At 48.6% G+C, this 16951-nt stretch overlaps 1 protein-coding gene across 1 annotated transcript; it reads left to right on the top strand.

Moving 5' to 3' along the window:
- Positions 1 to 341: 341 nt before the first annotated feature.
- ARMC12 (armadillo repeat containing 12) lies at positions 342 to 15174 on the top strand. Its single transcript, XM_029243424.1, has 7 exons — positions 342 to 4809; positions 5230 to 6073; positions 6776 to 6921; positions 7137 to 7271; positions 12870 to 13043; positions 13179 to 13250; positions 14692 to 15174. Exons 2-7 carry the CDS (start codon positions 5914 to 5916, stop codon positions 15019 to 15021), a joined length of 1017 nt encoding a protein of 338 aa, XP_029099257.1. The 5' UTR covers positions 342 to 4809; positions 5230 to 5913; the 3' UTR covers positions 15022 to 15174.
- Positions 15175 to 16951: the final 1777 nt, after the last annotated feature.

The raw sequence follows: 16951 nt of genomic DNA, 5'->3' as shown, positions 1-16951 counted from the left end.
GGCCCAGCGCTCAGCCTAGGCCCGCTTCTTCCCGGGCAGCCCTCGGGCGTGCTCCGTGTCCTGGGGGTGGGCGGGAAGGGTGGGACCCCAGGGCGCGCCGAGCCCCGCGGAGCGCGGGAGAGAAGGAGTTAAACAAGGTGCAGGCGCCGGGCGCGGCGGGAGTGGGGGATGGGAGCGAAGGGAAAGTGAGAGCGGGGGCGGGGGCGGGGGCGGGGGGGACCGGAGCGAAAGAACATCCTGTGCCCGCCGCCGGATGCGCCGGGGGGAGGAGGGAGGTGCGGGGGGCGGGGGGCGGGGAGTAGTCCGGGGAGGGAAGGCAAGATGGGGGGAGGCTCGGGGCGGGGAAAGGCGCGGCCTCCGCCCCACACTCGGAAATCGTTCTGTGAGGGCGCCGCCCCCTCCGCTCCCCGGGTTTGCCGCGTTTCTTCCAGTCCCCACTCCTTCGCTGGAGTCGCGAGCTACCGAGAGGCCCCCCAGTCTGGTCCTGGGCCGGGGTAAGCACGAGTTGGGGAGGGCACGGTCCCGGAGAGCGTGGGATCCCTGTCAGGGCACGGGCTGTCCCCCAGACTTTCATCTCTCGGCTTTCTGGCTTTCTGCTGGGGCAGCTCGCACGTGCTGCGCTTCCGCTGTTCACCGAGAGTCACAACGTACATTCTCTCATTCAGTTCTGACAGCGCACTTCCGTGTAGTAGGCAGGTTTTCCGGAGGAGTAAACTGAGACTCAGATCATGGAACTTGCCCAAACCCAAGCTCGTCGGACTCCAACGGGCTTTTCATTCGAGAGTAGGCTAATTTACCCTTAGCTTCTCCTGTGCATGCAAGCGCCGGGCTCCTCCGGGGTCCCCCTCCTTAACGGCCTGCTTGCACAGTAGGTCCCCAATAGCGTGTTAGGCTCCTCTAATTAACTAGGCTGAAACACCCATTACCAGAGTCCTGATAGAATAAGCAGGTAGTCTGAGGGTTTTACAGGTGGGAGGATGGTTTGTAGGAACAAAGTAGCTCAGGGGAACGGGCTGGATCCCCGTAGCGCTCCTGGTTTAGGAATTTGGTGGGGGAGGGGGGTTCAAAGAGGGCTCCAGAGTTGTTCAAGGCAAGTAAATGGGTTACAGGAGTTGAGATTGATTAGCTTGAAGACGACCAGAGTGGGAGGGGTAGAGGGTGAATGGAAGGGGCTGAATAATGTGCCTTTCAGGCCTCACAGAGGCCCACCATCTGTGTGCTCACTGCCTTGCCATGCCCAACGTTTTTGTCCAGGTGAAACCTGCTTATAATAGTAATTATTGTCACGTTTGGTGAGCTCTGTGTGATGGGCACTGTTCCAAGTACTTAATCCTCTCAAACCCAAGAAGTAGGTATTATTATTCCCATTTTACAGGTGGGGAAAACGAGGCACAAAAAGATTACAAAGCTAGGTCAGTAGCTGAGCTGGTTTTGAACCCTGGCAGTCTGGGTTGAGCCCACAGTCTCACTCACTAAATAAACTGCACCTAACACGATGGGAACATCAGCCTTAAAGGTAGAAAAGCTGGTGCAGATGGCAGAGAGGTGTGTACTAGGGCAGCCCATGTCCTTTTGCCTTGGTGAGGGTGGGTAAGAAACTTAGGGTTGGCTGTGTGTGTATGGAATCTGACTTCTCTCGAGCCAATATTCCAAATTTTTGAATATGACAAAGAAACAAGAAAAACAAAATCCAAGTTCTCACAAAGAGCTGCAGCCTTCATTTATGCTCCCTAAGAACATTTACTATCATCTGTTGTCACCATCATTTCACAAAAGCAAGTGCATTTAAATTCTCCTCAAAAGAAAACAGACATCATCTGAATCAAAAGCGGATACTCCCAGGAGCTTCCCTGGTGGTGCAGTGGTTAAGAATCCGCCTGCCATTGCAGGGGACACGGGTTCGAGCCCTAGGCCGGGAAGATCCCATATGCCGCGGAGCAACTAAGCCCGTGGGCATGCCTACTGAGCCTGCGCTCTAGAGCCCGCGAGCCACAACTACTGAAGCCTGCGTGCTTAGAGCCTGTGCTCTGCAATAAGAAGCAATAAGAAGCCACCACAATGGGAAGCCCGCGCACCACAATGAAGAGTAGCCCCCAGTCACCTCAACTAGAGAAGCCCGCGACCCCGCACAGCCAAAAATAAGTTTAAAACAAAAACCAAAAGCAGTTACTCCCAAGAAAGGACAGTCCTTGACTTTCCACCAATGAATACACATTCCTCTTCTTTTAAAATCGTGCTGTGGACTAGCAAAAATGTCACACTGAGGATGCCCCTGCTTCTAATGCATCCAAAACATTTGAGGGCAGAACCCAAAGGAATGGGCTTAGGTATATATAGCAGGAGGGAGTTAGGTTAGAGCCAAGAAAGAACTCTCCTTCTTTGGAGATTTTAAAGAGCAGGTGAGTACTGCATTTGCTTAGAATGTGAGGGTTGCAGGATCAGCTACATGGACTGGGGAGGCCAGTAGCTCTGGGTTCCGCCTCAGAAAAGGACCAATCCTCAGATCTACCAGGGGAGCTGGAACCTAAAACAGTCCCTTCAGGCAGCCATTTCCTGCCTGGAGTTCATGGAGCTTGATAGGTGGTCCCATGGTAGTGGGGGGGGGGGGCCTCCAGGGGCCTCTGTCACCCTTCACTACAGGGAGTCCGTGTAGTCACCCACTGTTGGGCTGCACCCTGCAGGCCTGTAAACCTTATAGTTGCCCAGCCTTAGACTGAAGAAAGAGCCCGGAACAGCAACAGAGACATTCACGGTGCCGAATTCATGCCGGTGAGGCGGTATAAGAACAGCCCACAGGGTTAATATAATGGTGCCTTTCTCCAGTGGGAGCCTGGATTAATTACCTTATTAGTCTTAGGTGGGGCCGGGTATAAACCAGGTGAAATCTGTAAATCCCTTTCCAATCCTATTCCCCATGGGACAGCAAACCCAAACCACCGGAGACTTACCTGCCAGTCCCAGGACCATTTGAGAGTGTGTTCCTCTGGGGGTAGATCCTGTAGCGAAGGTAGCGAAGGCAAAAGTGAGTTACTGTCCTGAGAGATAGTTGGCAGCGGTCTTTCGGTGGTCAACAGTTGAACTTGGATTGTATTGACTAGTTGCCTCTGGGTTAACATGGCCCTGGGATGATTGCTCCTGGGGTGTTCAGCTACAGTTCATAGAGCTTGAGTGAACCTCTGGTCCACCTGTTGAGAGAGCGGGTTTTCGTCTCAATTGTTAAGTAATCCTTTCATCCTTTCCATTAGCCCGGCAGCAGTGGGGTCGTAAGGCAGGTGGAAATGCCAGTGTGTGTCATTTTTAGCCGCCCATTCCTGAACTTCATGACTGGTAAAGTGGATTCCTTTGTCACTATTGATGTCCGTGGGGTCCTGTATATCACACACAGCTGTACTAGACCCCAAATAGTGTTTTTTTTCATCGCTAGATGACTCGGGTAGGCCTTTTGTAATGTCTTCCACCTGTTGTAAGCTGCATATAGCTGTTGTTCCATCATGCTGTATATCATTGCTCTGCCCGCTTCCATAGCAGGGGTCAGAAGCCCAAGGGTACTCTTATTTTGTTGTAGCACAGGCCCCAACCAAACTTTTCCAGGTAACTGGCCATGTCCAATTCACAAGACTGTCCCTGAATTAATATCCTCTAAAGCCTGTGTCTAATTGTTTAGGGGTAAGAGGCTGGGGGTACGCTTGTCTTTTGTTGATAATCCAGGTCCTTGCGTTTGGTTTGTATTCACCAGCCATCCCCGTGCAGTCAGATGAGCCACCAGCATAGGGCTGCTACTTTTAAACTGGAAAGAGGCTCTGAAGTTAACAGAGTAGAAGAGAATCAATATAATGGAAGAGAAAGACACCTCTCATGGTAGTCAGCTGCCACAGGGCCCCACAGGCTAGTGGACGGCCACCTCAGGATGACCCCTGCAACCTTCCATTCCCTGTCCTTACTTCGCGACATCTCGGTAGCTTCTTCGGCCTCCTGGCTGGCTCCCCAGTCGTTGGGCTGCACTGTGCAGTCCTGAAAGCCTTGTAGTTGCCCAGCCTCAAGATGGAAGAGTCTGGAGACAGCAACAAAGACATCAGTGTTTTATTGGACAGGGGTGTCTTAAGCTAAAGGTTAAGACCCACCAATCATGGCAACACCCCACCGACTATGGCAGGCAGGCCATGACAGCAATCTTTGCTACTCGGGGAGAGGAGACTACTATTTATAGGGAGAATTGACGTCAGGTTGGCTTATCAGTTACCAGGGAAACCAGCTGGGGCACATCCGTCACAGCCCCTCAGATTAATGACTATCACGAGGGCAGATGTTTCCCTTTAATAAATTAGCAGGTAGAGCAGGGATTAGATCAGTCACTAGCTGGGGCAGGGGGCAAACATGTTCACGTGAGTAGGGCACAGGTGGAACGGACTGGTCGAGCAGAGGATGTACAAAGAGCAAGAGAACAGCCGTCTTGAATGGCCTGACCATACATCTACCTTGGGACTGTGTAGAGTGCCAGGAATGACCCTTGAGGAGGGCCGGGGATGGGAGGGAAGAAAGGAAGAGAATGGCCCCCTGGGAGTGTTGCCTGCAGCCTAGGGTGACACGGACGAAGGCTCTGAGTGGACAGACCTGGCTGGCTGCAGCATCCTTGGGGATGCCGTTTCCCTATTTCCCCACCTCCTGCAAACCCAGGTGCAGTCCAGGGCCCAGAGCCATCCAACAGGAGCTCAAGACCAGGCAGCTGAAGCCCTGTTCTGGTACATCTCCGCTCAGTGCTGGCTCTAGGTCTGAGCCTGGCTTGGGTTCTTCCCTGTTCTGTACCGGAAGGTGAGACCAGAGGGTGTGGGGACACTGGGGGTGGGGGAAGGAGAAGAAGGGAAGGGTCTGGTCTCACCTGCCCCATCCTAGTGGTGGAGGTGGTGGAGACTGAGGCCTCCAAAGTTGGGTTCTCATCCTCCAAGGTGGTGGCATTTTCTGACTCCAGAGGAGGCCTCAAAGCCCATCCCACCCTGTGTGTATGTTGTGGGGCATAGGGTGTGGTACCCCCAGATTTAGGCCTCCATGGTTTAATGGCACAGACCTACCCCAGGTTTAACCCTGGAGATTTAGAATGCTAAACCTGGATCCCCTCAGGTTACAAATACAGAAACTGAGGCCAAGGCAAGGGCAGCCCCCTTCTCCTCCAGAGTCACACTGGTTAAATGGGCCTGGAGCCCCCGTATCCAGATTCTCTGACGTGTTCTCAAGTCCTCAGAGAATGACAGAAGTCATAACTTGAGCATCTACTAAGTGCAGGACTCTGTGCTGGATGTTGGAGACGCAGAGACAACTGCCCTCAGGAGCTTTTGGTCAACAGGTAAATATACACAGAGAGGAACAAGCAAATGCTGGAAAATGATGGATTGGCCTCGAGACTCTGCAGAACTTTGTAAGGTACTTGCCTCCTCTTCGTCCTGTGATGGAAGTGGGGGGCCCTGCCTGCAGAAACGCCCCAAGGCTCAGAAGTGGATCTGTGGTGAAGAGATCAAAGATGGGGCGACCAGGGAAATGAGGGAACAGGGCTGCCAGTGGGCACACCCCGACACCCCCCCAAAAACTTCTAAAGGCCCCCGTCCATAAATTGGGCCTCTGCTGCCATCTAATGGAAGAAAGGTAGCCTCTGGAGCTGCCTGCTGGGGCCCCACCAACCTGGCTCCCCTAAAAAAGAGGGATGTGAAGAACCTTCCTGCCCACAGACCTTTTATTCCTCTGGAGTCTTAAGCTTTGTTTCCTGCAGCCTCTGAAGCTCCCTGGCTGCCCCGTTTCCGACCACCACCCTCCATCCCACTGTTTCCCCAGTTTCCTTTGTTGCCCAGGTTCTGATTCTGGTGCCCTGGTTCCTGGCCCTGCTAGAGTTCTGGTTCCAGAAGGCCTTTGCTAGGTGCCTCGGGCATGTGCTGCATCCCCCAGCGCCTGGGGCAAATGGACATCTGCAAAGGTGTAGTGAGCCTGGCCACAGCCGCTGGGGCCATCTGCCTGCTCTACAAGGCCATCAGGGCGGGCATAAAATGTCAACCACCGCGCTGCTCTGCCTCACCCATCTGCGTCGCCCGTGAGTGTCCCCACCCTGGGGAGAGGGCTCGGCCCCAGGAGGTACCTACTCCCCAGGTCTCCCGTGTGGGAGGGCCCCAAGGGGGCTCCTCCACGTTCCTTTCTCCTTCCCCTTTCTCACCTCCATCTCCCTCAGAGCCACCCTAGAGATGCTAGCGCAGGCTCCCCAGGTAGTGGGTGGCACTCAAGTGCCTCCTCGGGAGTCATCTGGCAGGTTTCTAAATTCTACATTCACTCTGGCATCCAGGAGCCACTGCTTGGAAACTGCATCAGCAGTTCTCCCCAAGGGAAAATTGGGGGACCTACATTCTCAGAGCCTCCACTAGTCCCTATGACAACTTTGTGCAAAGTAGAGAAAGGAACCCCTTCTGCAAGACTTTGTATTGCCATCTGCTGGAATATCATTGCCATATACCAATTATGATGAAATACTACATATTACTGCCATATGCCAGAAAGTTGTTATAGTAAACATACAAAATTTTTTTGTTTACGATATGAACAATACAGCCTTAGATGTGGTGCCCTTGTGCAATACACACCCTGTTCAACTGTACATGGTGGTCCTGCATATAGCAAGAAGTCTTTTCTTCAGAAAAGGCAAGGCAGCCTTGTCCCCAGGTCTCTCTCCCACGGCCTCCCAAACCCCGTCTTTCCTCACTTCTGAGTCCACAGCCTGAACTGGGCTGGGGTGGCTGTCTAGGCCTGGCAGTTGAGCGAGAGCAGCACGGGCGGGACTCAGGTGAGCTCCGGAGGCTCCTCAACTCTTTGGAGTGCAAACAGGATGAGTACGCCAAGAGCATGATCCTGCACAGTATCACGCGCTGTGTGTACTTGCTGGAGTCCGAGGTGAGGGAAGGGAAGCAGGAGGTCCTCCCCAGCCAGCCTGGCCCCTGGGGGCTACATCTGTCCCCCTTCCCCCTTGAGTAGCCAGACTGTGTCCTGGGACCTCTCTCTGGCTGATGGCGGGAGGGGTTGTGTTGAGGGGTTTTGGTGACATGGGGGGGTAGGGGACCAGGACACCCGCTTCTCCCGCCTCTTCTGTCTCTCCTGGCACACTCTAGGCCTCTGCATGTACTAATGATGACATCACGTTGGTGGGCTCCATGCTGGATGACAAGGACAACAGTGTCAAAATCCAAGCTCTGAACACACTTAAAGCTTTCTCTGGCATCAGAAAATTCAGGCTGAAAATCCAGGTGAGCCCAGCGACAAGTATGGGGCAGAGCACATAGATGTCCATAAGCCATGGGCCGTTTAGTGGACATAGGATGAATGGTCATGTTCCAGAAGTTTGTTTGGGTCTGAGTTTGTAACCCAGAAACATGTTTTTCCTTGGAAGTAGGTGGGAAAATGGTGATCAGATTCCCAGTAGGGTCATAAATGTCTGAATCTCAGGATAAAACTGTGCTAGGTCCCTAGGAGTATCTCTGAACCCCAAACAGCAGAAATTCCCCAAGTTCTTTCTGACAACAGCCAACTCTCTTGACGGCAACTGGGTGTCCTACAATTCAATTCCGACACTATCTACCTGGAGTTAGTACAGACCCCACAGCTTAGGGCTGAGTCCTGTAAGACTGCCCCCCACTTCTGATTGACCAGCTGTAGATCTGGAGGTTCCCATGCCCCCTCTCCTCAGGCTTGATAATTCACTAGAACGAGTCACAGAACTCGGGCAAATGCTTTACTTACACTTACCAGTTTATTATAAAAGATATAACTGAGGAGCAGCCAAATGGAAGAGGTGCATAGGGCAGAGTATGGGGGAAGGGCTTCCATGACTTCTCCAGGTGTGTCACCCTCCTAGCACCTCGATGTGTTCACCAACCCAGAAGTTCTCCACACCCTGTCCTGTAGGGGTATTTATGGAGGTTTCGTTATGTAGGCATAATTGATTAATCATTGGCCATTGGTGATTGAACTCAATCTCTGGTTCCACTCTTCTCCGCAGAGGTCAGGTATGGGGCTGAAAGTTGCCTTGAGTTGCCTCATTTGCATAAACTCAGGGATCATGGAAAGGAGCTCGTTATGAATAACAAAAACCACTCCTATCAGGAAATTGCAAGGATTTTAGGAACCCTGTGCGTGGAATCAGGGACAAAGACCAGATATATTATCATACCACACCACCACGCTGTGTTGGTCTGAGGCTGGTGGCTGGGCCACCGATGTCTTCACTACCACCACGCAGAGAAAATATAAGCCACCAAATGTCAGTTCCCCCAGCTTCCTGCTACTAGGCCTCCAGGCTTACCTGTTACTCATCCATTCCTGCTTTCCTGCTGGTGCCATGAAAAAATGGCTTTCTTCCTGTCTGTGTTCAATGTTAGTCTCAGTCCTGGATCCCATCCGCTTCCCTGAGGACCTCTCTCCTTGATTAAACTCTGTCTGATGTGGCCTCCCCCCGCTCCTTCCCAGTAGTGTTCAACAAGCTCTATTCCTTCCCATCTTAAAAGGCAAAACCAAAAAAAATCTTCCTTGACCTCCAAGTCTCTCTCTAGCAAATGATCTCTCTCCCAAAATAGTTTACTTAAAAATAAGTGGTGGCGCACTGGTGGTGCAGTGGTTGATAGTCCACCTGCCGATGCAGGGGACACGGGTGCGTGCCCCGGTCCGGGAAGATCCCACATGCCGCGGAGCGGTTAGGCCCGTGAGCCACGGCCGCTGAGCCTGTGTGTCCGGAGCCTGTGCTCCACAACGGGAGAGGCCACAACAGTGACAGGCCCACGTACCGCAAAAAAAATAAAAAATAAAAAAGTAAAATATTCAAAACTTGCAAACATTTTATGCATGTATGGTAGAAAGAATAAGAATAAAACAAAACACACGTAACCAGAACCCAGGCTAAGAAATAGAACATGACCAGTTGGTTAGATGCCCCAGATGCCCCTCCTTAATCCCCGCCTCCTCCCCCACCAGAGGCAATCATTCCTATGTATTTCGTTCATCAATTTCTTGATTTTCTTTGTAGTTTTACCATATACACGTGTGTCATCATTTTCTAGCAGGGCACGGCAGACAAAAATAGGTAAACATAGTTAGAATGTTTTTAAGCTTCATGGATCTGAAAGTATGCAGTTTGTATTCTGCGGTTTGCCTTTTCCCTCCAACATGGAAAGATTCGTCCTTATTGATGTGAACTGGTCTGTTTCCTTCTTTTGCACTGCTCTGTAGTGTTCTAGTTCATGAATACCCTGCAATCTTATTCATCCAGCTGCCCATGAGTAGGCATTTGAGTTGTTTGCACATTGTGCCATGAGCATTCTTTACACATCTCCCTCGTGGACATGTATGCAGGAGTGGGATGGTCGGGTGAAAGGTATGCCCAGCTTTTCAAGAAGGGCCGTATCAGTTTACACCCTCCACCAGCCCCGCATGGGTGTTTCTGGTGCATCATTTCTTCCCCGACACTTGGTATTTTCGCACTTTAAATTTTTTGCATCAAACTTTTTTAGGGAAAAAAAGGTCTCTAGGTCTCCACTTGCTGGCTGCCTCTACTTTATCCCTCGACCCTCTCAGTTGCCCTAAGGCTGTGATTCTCAAGCATATCAGAATTGCCTGGAAAGCTGGTTAACAAATGAAGATTTCAGGGCATTACATCCAGAGGGTCCAGTTCAACAGGGAAGCTGTGTTTTTCACAAGCCCCCAGAAGATTCTGATGCACGTGGCCTGGGCACCACTGTTCCTTCTTTCCCAGGGTCTGTATCCTGAGGACCTGACCCCTGTTCTCCTCTCTCTGGGTGAATGCAGCCACTCCCTACTGAGGGGTGGGGGCAGGGAGGAGCAGGGTACTAATGGGAATGCTGTGCTCCCTACTCCAGGCTTCTGGCATCCTTCTTACATGGCTCACTAAGGTACAGCTTGTAAGAGTATCTGCCTTTGGTAATAAGGCCCAAGCATCTTGCAGCTCAGAAGCCAAAATTCCTTTTTTCTTTCAACAAATGTATATTGAGCATGTACTTTGTGTCCAAGCACTACGCTAGGCACTGGAGACACAGCAGTGAACAGAGTGGGAAAGATCCCTGCCCAGTGGAGCTTATATTGCCTGCAAGGCAGGCAATACACAAATAAGTGAAATACATGGTGTTTCACGGGGCAAGTGCTATGGAGAAAAATCAAGAAGGGTGGTAAGGAAGACTGGCATGGGGGTGGTGTTGCAAGGGGATGTTGTTGCAATTTCAAAGGAGAAAATCCTTGGGACCTAGGGCTTGATAAAGAGGTCATGGAAATGACACCAAAAGCACAATCTATAAAAGAAAAAAATTGATAAATTGGACTTTATCAAAATTAAAAAAAACATTTGCTTTGTGAAAGACCCTGTTAAGAAGATGAAAAGACAAACTGCAGATTGGAAGAAAATATTTGCAAACCACATTATCTGACAGAGGACTCATATCTAGATTATGTAAAGGACTCCCCAAACTCAACGTCAAAAACAATAATAATCCATTTAGAAAATGGGCACAAGACGTGGAGATATTTCACTGAAGAGGATATACGAATTGCAAATAAGCACATAAAAAATGTTTAACATTTAACTAGCCATTAGGGGAATGCGAATTAGTACCACAATGAGATATTACTATACACCTACTAGATGATTTAAACTCCAAATTAGTGACAATACCAAATGCTGGTGAAGATGTAGAGAAACTGGATCTCGCGTATGTTGCTGGTGGGAATGTAAAATGATAGAGCAGCCACTCTGCAAAATAGTTTGGCGGTTTCTTTAACGAACTCTTTTCCCATACAAACCAGCAATTGCACTCTTGGGCATTTATCCTGGAGAAATAAAAACCTACATCTGCCAAAAAACCTGTTCACAGTTGTTCGTAGCAGCTTTGTTTGTAATGATCAAAAACTGGAAACCAAAATGTCTCTCAGGAGATAAATGATTAAACAAACTGTGGTAGTCCATACCATGGAACATTACTCAGTAATAAAAAGGAATGAACTATTGATACACACGACCACTTGGATGGATCTCAAGGGCATTATACTGAGTGAAAAAATCAATTTCAGAAGGTTACAAAATGTGATTCCATTTTATATAATATTCTCAAAAATGACAAAATTAGGGCTTCCCTGGTGGCGCAGTGGTTGAGAGTCCGCCTGCCGATGCAGGGGACACAGGTTCATGCCCCAGTCTGGGAAGATCCCACATGCCGTGGAGCGGCTGGGCCCGTGAGCCATGGCCGCTGAGCCTGCGCATCCGGAGCCTGTGCTCCGCAACGGGAGAGGCCACAACAGTGAGAGGCCCGCGTACCGCAAAAAAAAAAAAAAAAAGGACACAATTAGAGAGATGGAAAACAGATTAGTGGTTGCCGCTGGTTAGGGCTGGTTTTGATGGGCAGGGCTAAGTGTGACTAATAAGGGACCCACAAGGGAGATCTATGGTGATTCTGATGGAATAATCTATTAATTGCAGTGGTGGTTACATGAAGCTACATATGTGATAAAATGACATGGAACTATACATACACATTGTGCTAATACCATTTTCCTGGTTTTGAAAATATACAGTAATTAAGATGTAGCTATTGAGGGAAACTGGGTGGAGGGCACATGGGACCTCTCTGTACTGTTCTTGCAACTTCCCATGAATTTATAATTATTTGAAAATAAAAAGTTTAAAAACAAAAAGTGTGTGCATATTGACAGTGCTATGGGGGAAAAATAAAGGTGGGGATAAGGGAGGCAGGGATGGGAGTGGTGCTGCCGTCTTAAAGGAGCGGGTGGTTAGGGAAGACCTCCCTGAGAAGGTGACATTAAAGCAAAGTCTTGAAGGAAGTAAGAGTGAGCTGTGAATAGCTGAGAAGGGAGAGCATTCTAAGCAGAGGGAACACCATGTGCAAAGACCTAAGATAGGTGTGTACCTGGCATGTTCAGGAAATAGCTAAGGCCATTGTGATGGAAACCATGGGAGCAAAGGAGAGAATAGGAGATGAGGCCAAAGAAATAATGGGGGGAGAGGGACAGATCATGTCAGACCTTGTAAGTCACTGTAAGGACTTTAGCTCCTACCCTGAATGAACTAGGGACTCGAGCAGTCCAGCCTGTCTGCTGTTCTGAGAATAGATGCAGGGGACAAGGATGGAAGCAGGGAGAAGGAGGCTATCGCAGAAGCCCGGGGGAGAGGTGATGGTGGCTTGGAACAGGGTGGTAGAGGGGGATGGTGAGAAGTGCCTTGATTGTTGGTAGATTTTGAAGGTAGAGCCAACAGGATTTTCTGAAAGATTGGACAAGGGTGTGAGGGAAAGAAGAGTCAAGGAAGAACATAGACTTTTGGTCTGAGTAATTGGAAGGCAGGTGTAACCAACAGCTGAGATAGGAAGGGTAGTGGAAGGAGCAGGTTTGGGAGTGGGAATGTGTTGACTCAGAGGTTTAGTAAGATTCTCAGAAGTGGAACTGGCACTTGCATATATGAGTCTGGGGTTTAGGGAGAGGTCTGGGCTGGAGATAGAAACTTGAAAGTCATCAGCATATGGATAATTTTTAACACTGAGTCTGTGAGTCTTTAACACTGTATCACTAAGGGAGCGATGAAGACAGAGGAGGCGGTTGGGCAGAAGAACTGGGAAAGAAACGTGACGGAGAAGCCAAGTGAAGAAAGAGTTTCAAGGGGGTGAGAGGGGTCAACTAGGTCAAATAACGTTGAGAGTTAAAGTGGGGAACTGTGTGTGGGGTTGGCTCAGTTTTTGTGGGCGGGGGCAGTGAAGAGTGAAGGCAGAGGCAGGGCTAATGTTGAGGATTATCATATAAAAGTAGAAAACCCTTCTCCTCTCCCCGCTCCCTAGGAACACTCCATCAAGGTGCTGGAACTGATCTCCACCATCTGGGACTCGCAGCTGCACATTGCAGGCCTCAGACTCCTCAACAACCTCCCACTGCCTGACTTTGCACATCCACAGCTGAGACGGGTGATGCCTGCCTTGATGGAGATCCTGCAGTCAGACTACACCCTGGCACAGGTGCCTGAGGACCAGAGCCCAGGCCCTGCCCTCCTGACCAGCCCTGGCACAGCACCTAGAGGGAGGAGCTGAGATTTGTGTCTTCCCTGCTCAGGCCCACCTGTCTTCTCATTCTTTACCCTTGCCTTTATTCAGGTGCAAGCCGCGCGATTGCTGAGCAACCTGGCGCAGAAGAACGACCTTCTCTACGATATTCTCAACTGCCAGGTGAGAAAAGAACTGAAAGACGGGCTAATGGATGTGAACTCAGATACTGTGAAAGGAAGAATCGTGGATTCTTCAGACAGACTTAGCCCTCACAAAATCATCTCGTTCCCCTTTCTGCCTCTGCACTAGATACATTGCAAAGCACCCCCTCTTCTGTCCTCCCAATACAATCAGATTTTCCTTTGAGGGACTTTCTACACTCTGAGCGTCAGGAACACAGGTGACAGAAGTTAATGTAGGTATTTTAACATTAGGGGAAAATTACTTATAACAAAAATAATTATTAGGAATAGACAGGGTCACTACATAATAATAGTTCAGAAGGATAAAGCAACTCTAAACTTATATGAACTTAGTAACAATCTCAAAATATGTATATGGCAAAACTTGATAGAATTATAAGGAAATCGTTTTTTCTTTTTTCAGTTTTATTGAGGTATAATTGACAGATAAATTTGTAAGATATTTAAAGCATATGTAGTAAATCAACTATACCCCAATAAAAACTATATATATATATATATATATATATATAAAACTTAATTATACTAAAAAAAAAGTGTATGTTGTGGTGACTTGGTATACGTTGTGAAAAGATTCCCACCATCTAGTTAATTAACACATCCGTCACCTCACATTTTGTTTGTTTTTGGTGAGAACATTTAAATTCTACTCTCTTAGCAAATTTCAATTATATAATAGTGTTATCAACAGTACTCACCATGTTTGCATTAGACCCTTGGATCTTATTCATCTTTTAGCTGAAAGTATGTACCCTTTTACCAACCTCTCCCTATTTCCCCCACACCCCACCCCAACCCCTGGCAACCACTTTTCTACTGTTTCTGTGAGTTTGACTTAAAACTTCCACATTTAAGTGATACCATGCAGTATTTGTATTTCTCTTTCTGGCTTATCTCACTTAGCATAATGTCCTCTGGGTCCATCCATATTGTCACAAATGGCAGGATTTCATTCCTACAGCTGAATAATTGGAAAGAAAAATGGACATACCTATCACCACAGTGGAAGATTTGGAAGATTTTAACTCTTCTTTCAGAAATTAATACATAAATACCTAAACCTAGTAAGGGTCTACTTGCTGCAAATAACACAAATAAGCTTGAGCCATTAGACATATCCAGAACACTCTACAATTAGTAAATGCACATTCTGCTCAAGTACACAAAATATTTACAAAAAGTAACCACATGCTAAGCTTTAGAAGTTTATCTCAACAAATTTCCCTGAATCAATATTATCATATCACTCATGTTTTATGACCACAATGAAATTATGTTAAAGAATGATAATGAAAACTAAAAACTTCCTATACAGTTGGATCTGAAACTTAGGTATATTGGGGAGTTGAGGCAATAGGAGGATGGAGGAACTTGAGAATTTACCTTGGACTTCATTCCTCTCTCCATCCCACTCACAGGTACACTCCAACTTCCTGAACCTGTTCCAGTCCACACAGCCTGGGAGTCTGCTGCTTGAAGTACTGGTGTTTGCAGAGCGGCTGAGTGAGGGCCGGAGTTCACCCCACTACCGTGCTGTGAAGTGGCATTACAATGAACAGTCTGTGCACGAAGCTGTCTTTGGGGATGACTCACGACTGGCAGACCGGCTGCTTGCCCTGGTCATCCACCCCGAGGAGGATGTTCAGATCCAGGCCTGCAAAGTCATAGTCAGCCTGCAGTGCCCCCAGGATGTGGGAGTCTGGCCCTCCTGCCCGCCCAGTCATTCCTGCTTTAGTAATGCGGAATAAAATTATGGAGAGCCAATAAATGAGTATGGGAGAGAAGCTTGAGGGGCAGTGTCTGTCCAGGGCCTTCCAGGGTGGGTGTAGATTTCAGCCAGCATAACTTCCTGTCAAAGTGTGGGCCTGTCTCCCCAAACGCATTCCCTGTTTAGAGGACAGACTCCCTTCTCTTGCTGCTTTTATTTATTTTGTTGAGTGATAATTTTTATTGGAGCATAGCTGATTTATAATTTTCTGTTAGTTTCTGCTGTACAGCAAAGTGAATCAGTTATACATATACCTGCTCTTTTTTAGATTCTATTTCCATATAGGTCATTACAGAATACTATGCTATACAGTAGGTTCTTTTAATTATCTATTTTATATATACTAGTGTGTATATATATGTCAATCCCAATCCCAATCCAATTTATCCCTCCCCCTCTCTTGCTGCTTTTAAATTTGAATGGGGAGCCAGTGCTTTCAGGGAGTTTCAGGGAGAAGGCAGGTTTGGGGACTAAGGCCAAAGATAATCAACAGGGGACAGTATATAGCACTGGATTACTCAAGATGGGCTGGGCTATGCCACAGTAACAATAACCTCCAAATCTTAGTAGATGACCAGAGTTATTTCTTTTTCACACTACATGCTCCTGGCAGGTCAGTTGGGGGTAGAGGGGCAGGAAAAGTGACTTGCCCAAGGTCACATGACTGGTCTGGGGCAGAAGTAGGATTGGAACCTCCTCATTTTTACTGGGCTTTTTACTTTCATAGTCCTTGGCTCAAGCCCTGTGGGAGTGGACCATAGATTCTAAGCCAGAATCTGTGGCAGTTGAGAAAGACCTCAGTGCTTCCAGATTTTAGGGGCCAGTTTAGGACTGAACTACAAGGAAATCTGTCCCTACTGTATCCCTGACCCAGGACCCCATCACTTGAGTGGGTGGATGGTGGGTGGAGGGGTGTTGGTTAGGATGTGCTGATCAGAGAGCCAGTTCTTACTAAGGGATCCTGATCACTATTTCCCAGAGTTTGATTTGTCGCCTCTGAGTGGACAGTCACTACTGGATCTGAATCATCAGCTCTCAGCTTTCTCCTGAGCTCAGGACTGGGGCTCCTCCTTCCTGCTACTTGGATACAATGCAGTCACCCAATGGGACTTGTCAGAAGCCAGCATCATCCTACCCACCCCTCCACAAGCTATCCATGTTCCCATGTCACCAGCAAGGTATGGGGAGTCACCTTAACTTCTCCTCCCTACCACATCCACCCAGTCCTCCGATTCCCACAGCTACACTATCCCCCATGGCAGGACTTTTGGGAAGTCATTCTCCTACTTCTGTTCTCCATCCTCTTTAGCCCTACATGCTAAAAAATAATCTTAGAACCCCACACTGGGACTTCCCTGGCTGTCCACTGGTTAAGACTCAGCACTTTGGGACTTCTCTGTTGGCGCAGTGGTTAATAATCCGCCTGCCAGTGCAGGGGGCACAGTTTCGATCCCTGGTCTGGTAAGATCCCACATGCCATGGAGCAACTAAGCCCATGCACCACAACTACTGAGCCTGCACTCTGGAGCCCACGAGCCACAACTGCTGAGCCCACGTACCACAACTACTGAAGCCCACGCACCTAGAGCTTGTGCTCCACAATAAGAGAAGCCACTGCAATGAGAAGCCCGTGCACTGCAAAGAAGAGTAGCCCCCCGCTCGCCATAGCTAGAGAAAGCCTGTGCACAGCAAAGACCCAACGCAACCATAAATAAATAAATAAATAAATAAAAATTTAAAAAAAGACTCAGCACTTCCACTGCAGGGGTCGCAGGTTTGATCCCTGGTCAGGAAACTAAGATCCTGCATGCCTCATGGCGAGGCCAAAAAATTAAAATAAAAAAAAAAAAGAACCCCACATTGCACCATCCTCAAAAATCTTCATAGTTTCCCCACTGCCAAAGTGAACT

This window comes from Monodon monoceros, unplaced genomic scaffold, assembly GCF_005190385.1.
Source record: "Monodon monoceros isolate NGI ecotype Baffin Bay Population unplaced genomic scaffold, NGI_Narwhal_1 Super_Scaffold_3, whole genome shotgun sequence".
NCBI classification, from domain to species: Eukaryota; Metazoa; Chordata; class Mammalia; order Artiodactyla; family Monodontidae; genus Monodon; species Monodon monoceros.
This window is presented reverse-complemented; position numbering and strand designations above follow the sequence as displayed.

What these genes read in the sequence shown, in the direction of transcription:
- ARMC12 (XM_029243424.1), top strand. Translation starts at nt 5,914, where the DNA reads ATGTGCTGCATCCCCCAGCGCCTGGGGCAAATGGACATCTGCAAAGGT. An exon ending in TGTACTTGCTGGAGTCCGAG is followed by an intron (nt 6,922 to 7,136) that starts GTGAGGGAAGGG and finishes GGCACACTCTAG; the next exon opens with GCCTCTGCATGTACTAATGA. An exon ending in AATTCAGGCTGAAAATCCAG is followed by an intron (nt 7,272 to 12,869) that starts GTGAGCCCAGCG and finishes CCCGCTCCCTAG; the next exon opens with GAACACTCCATCAAGGTGCT.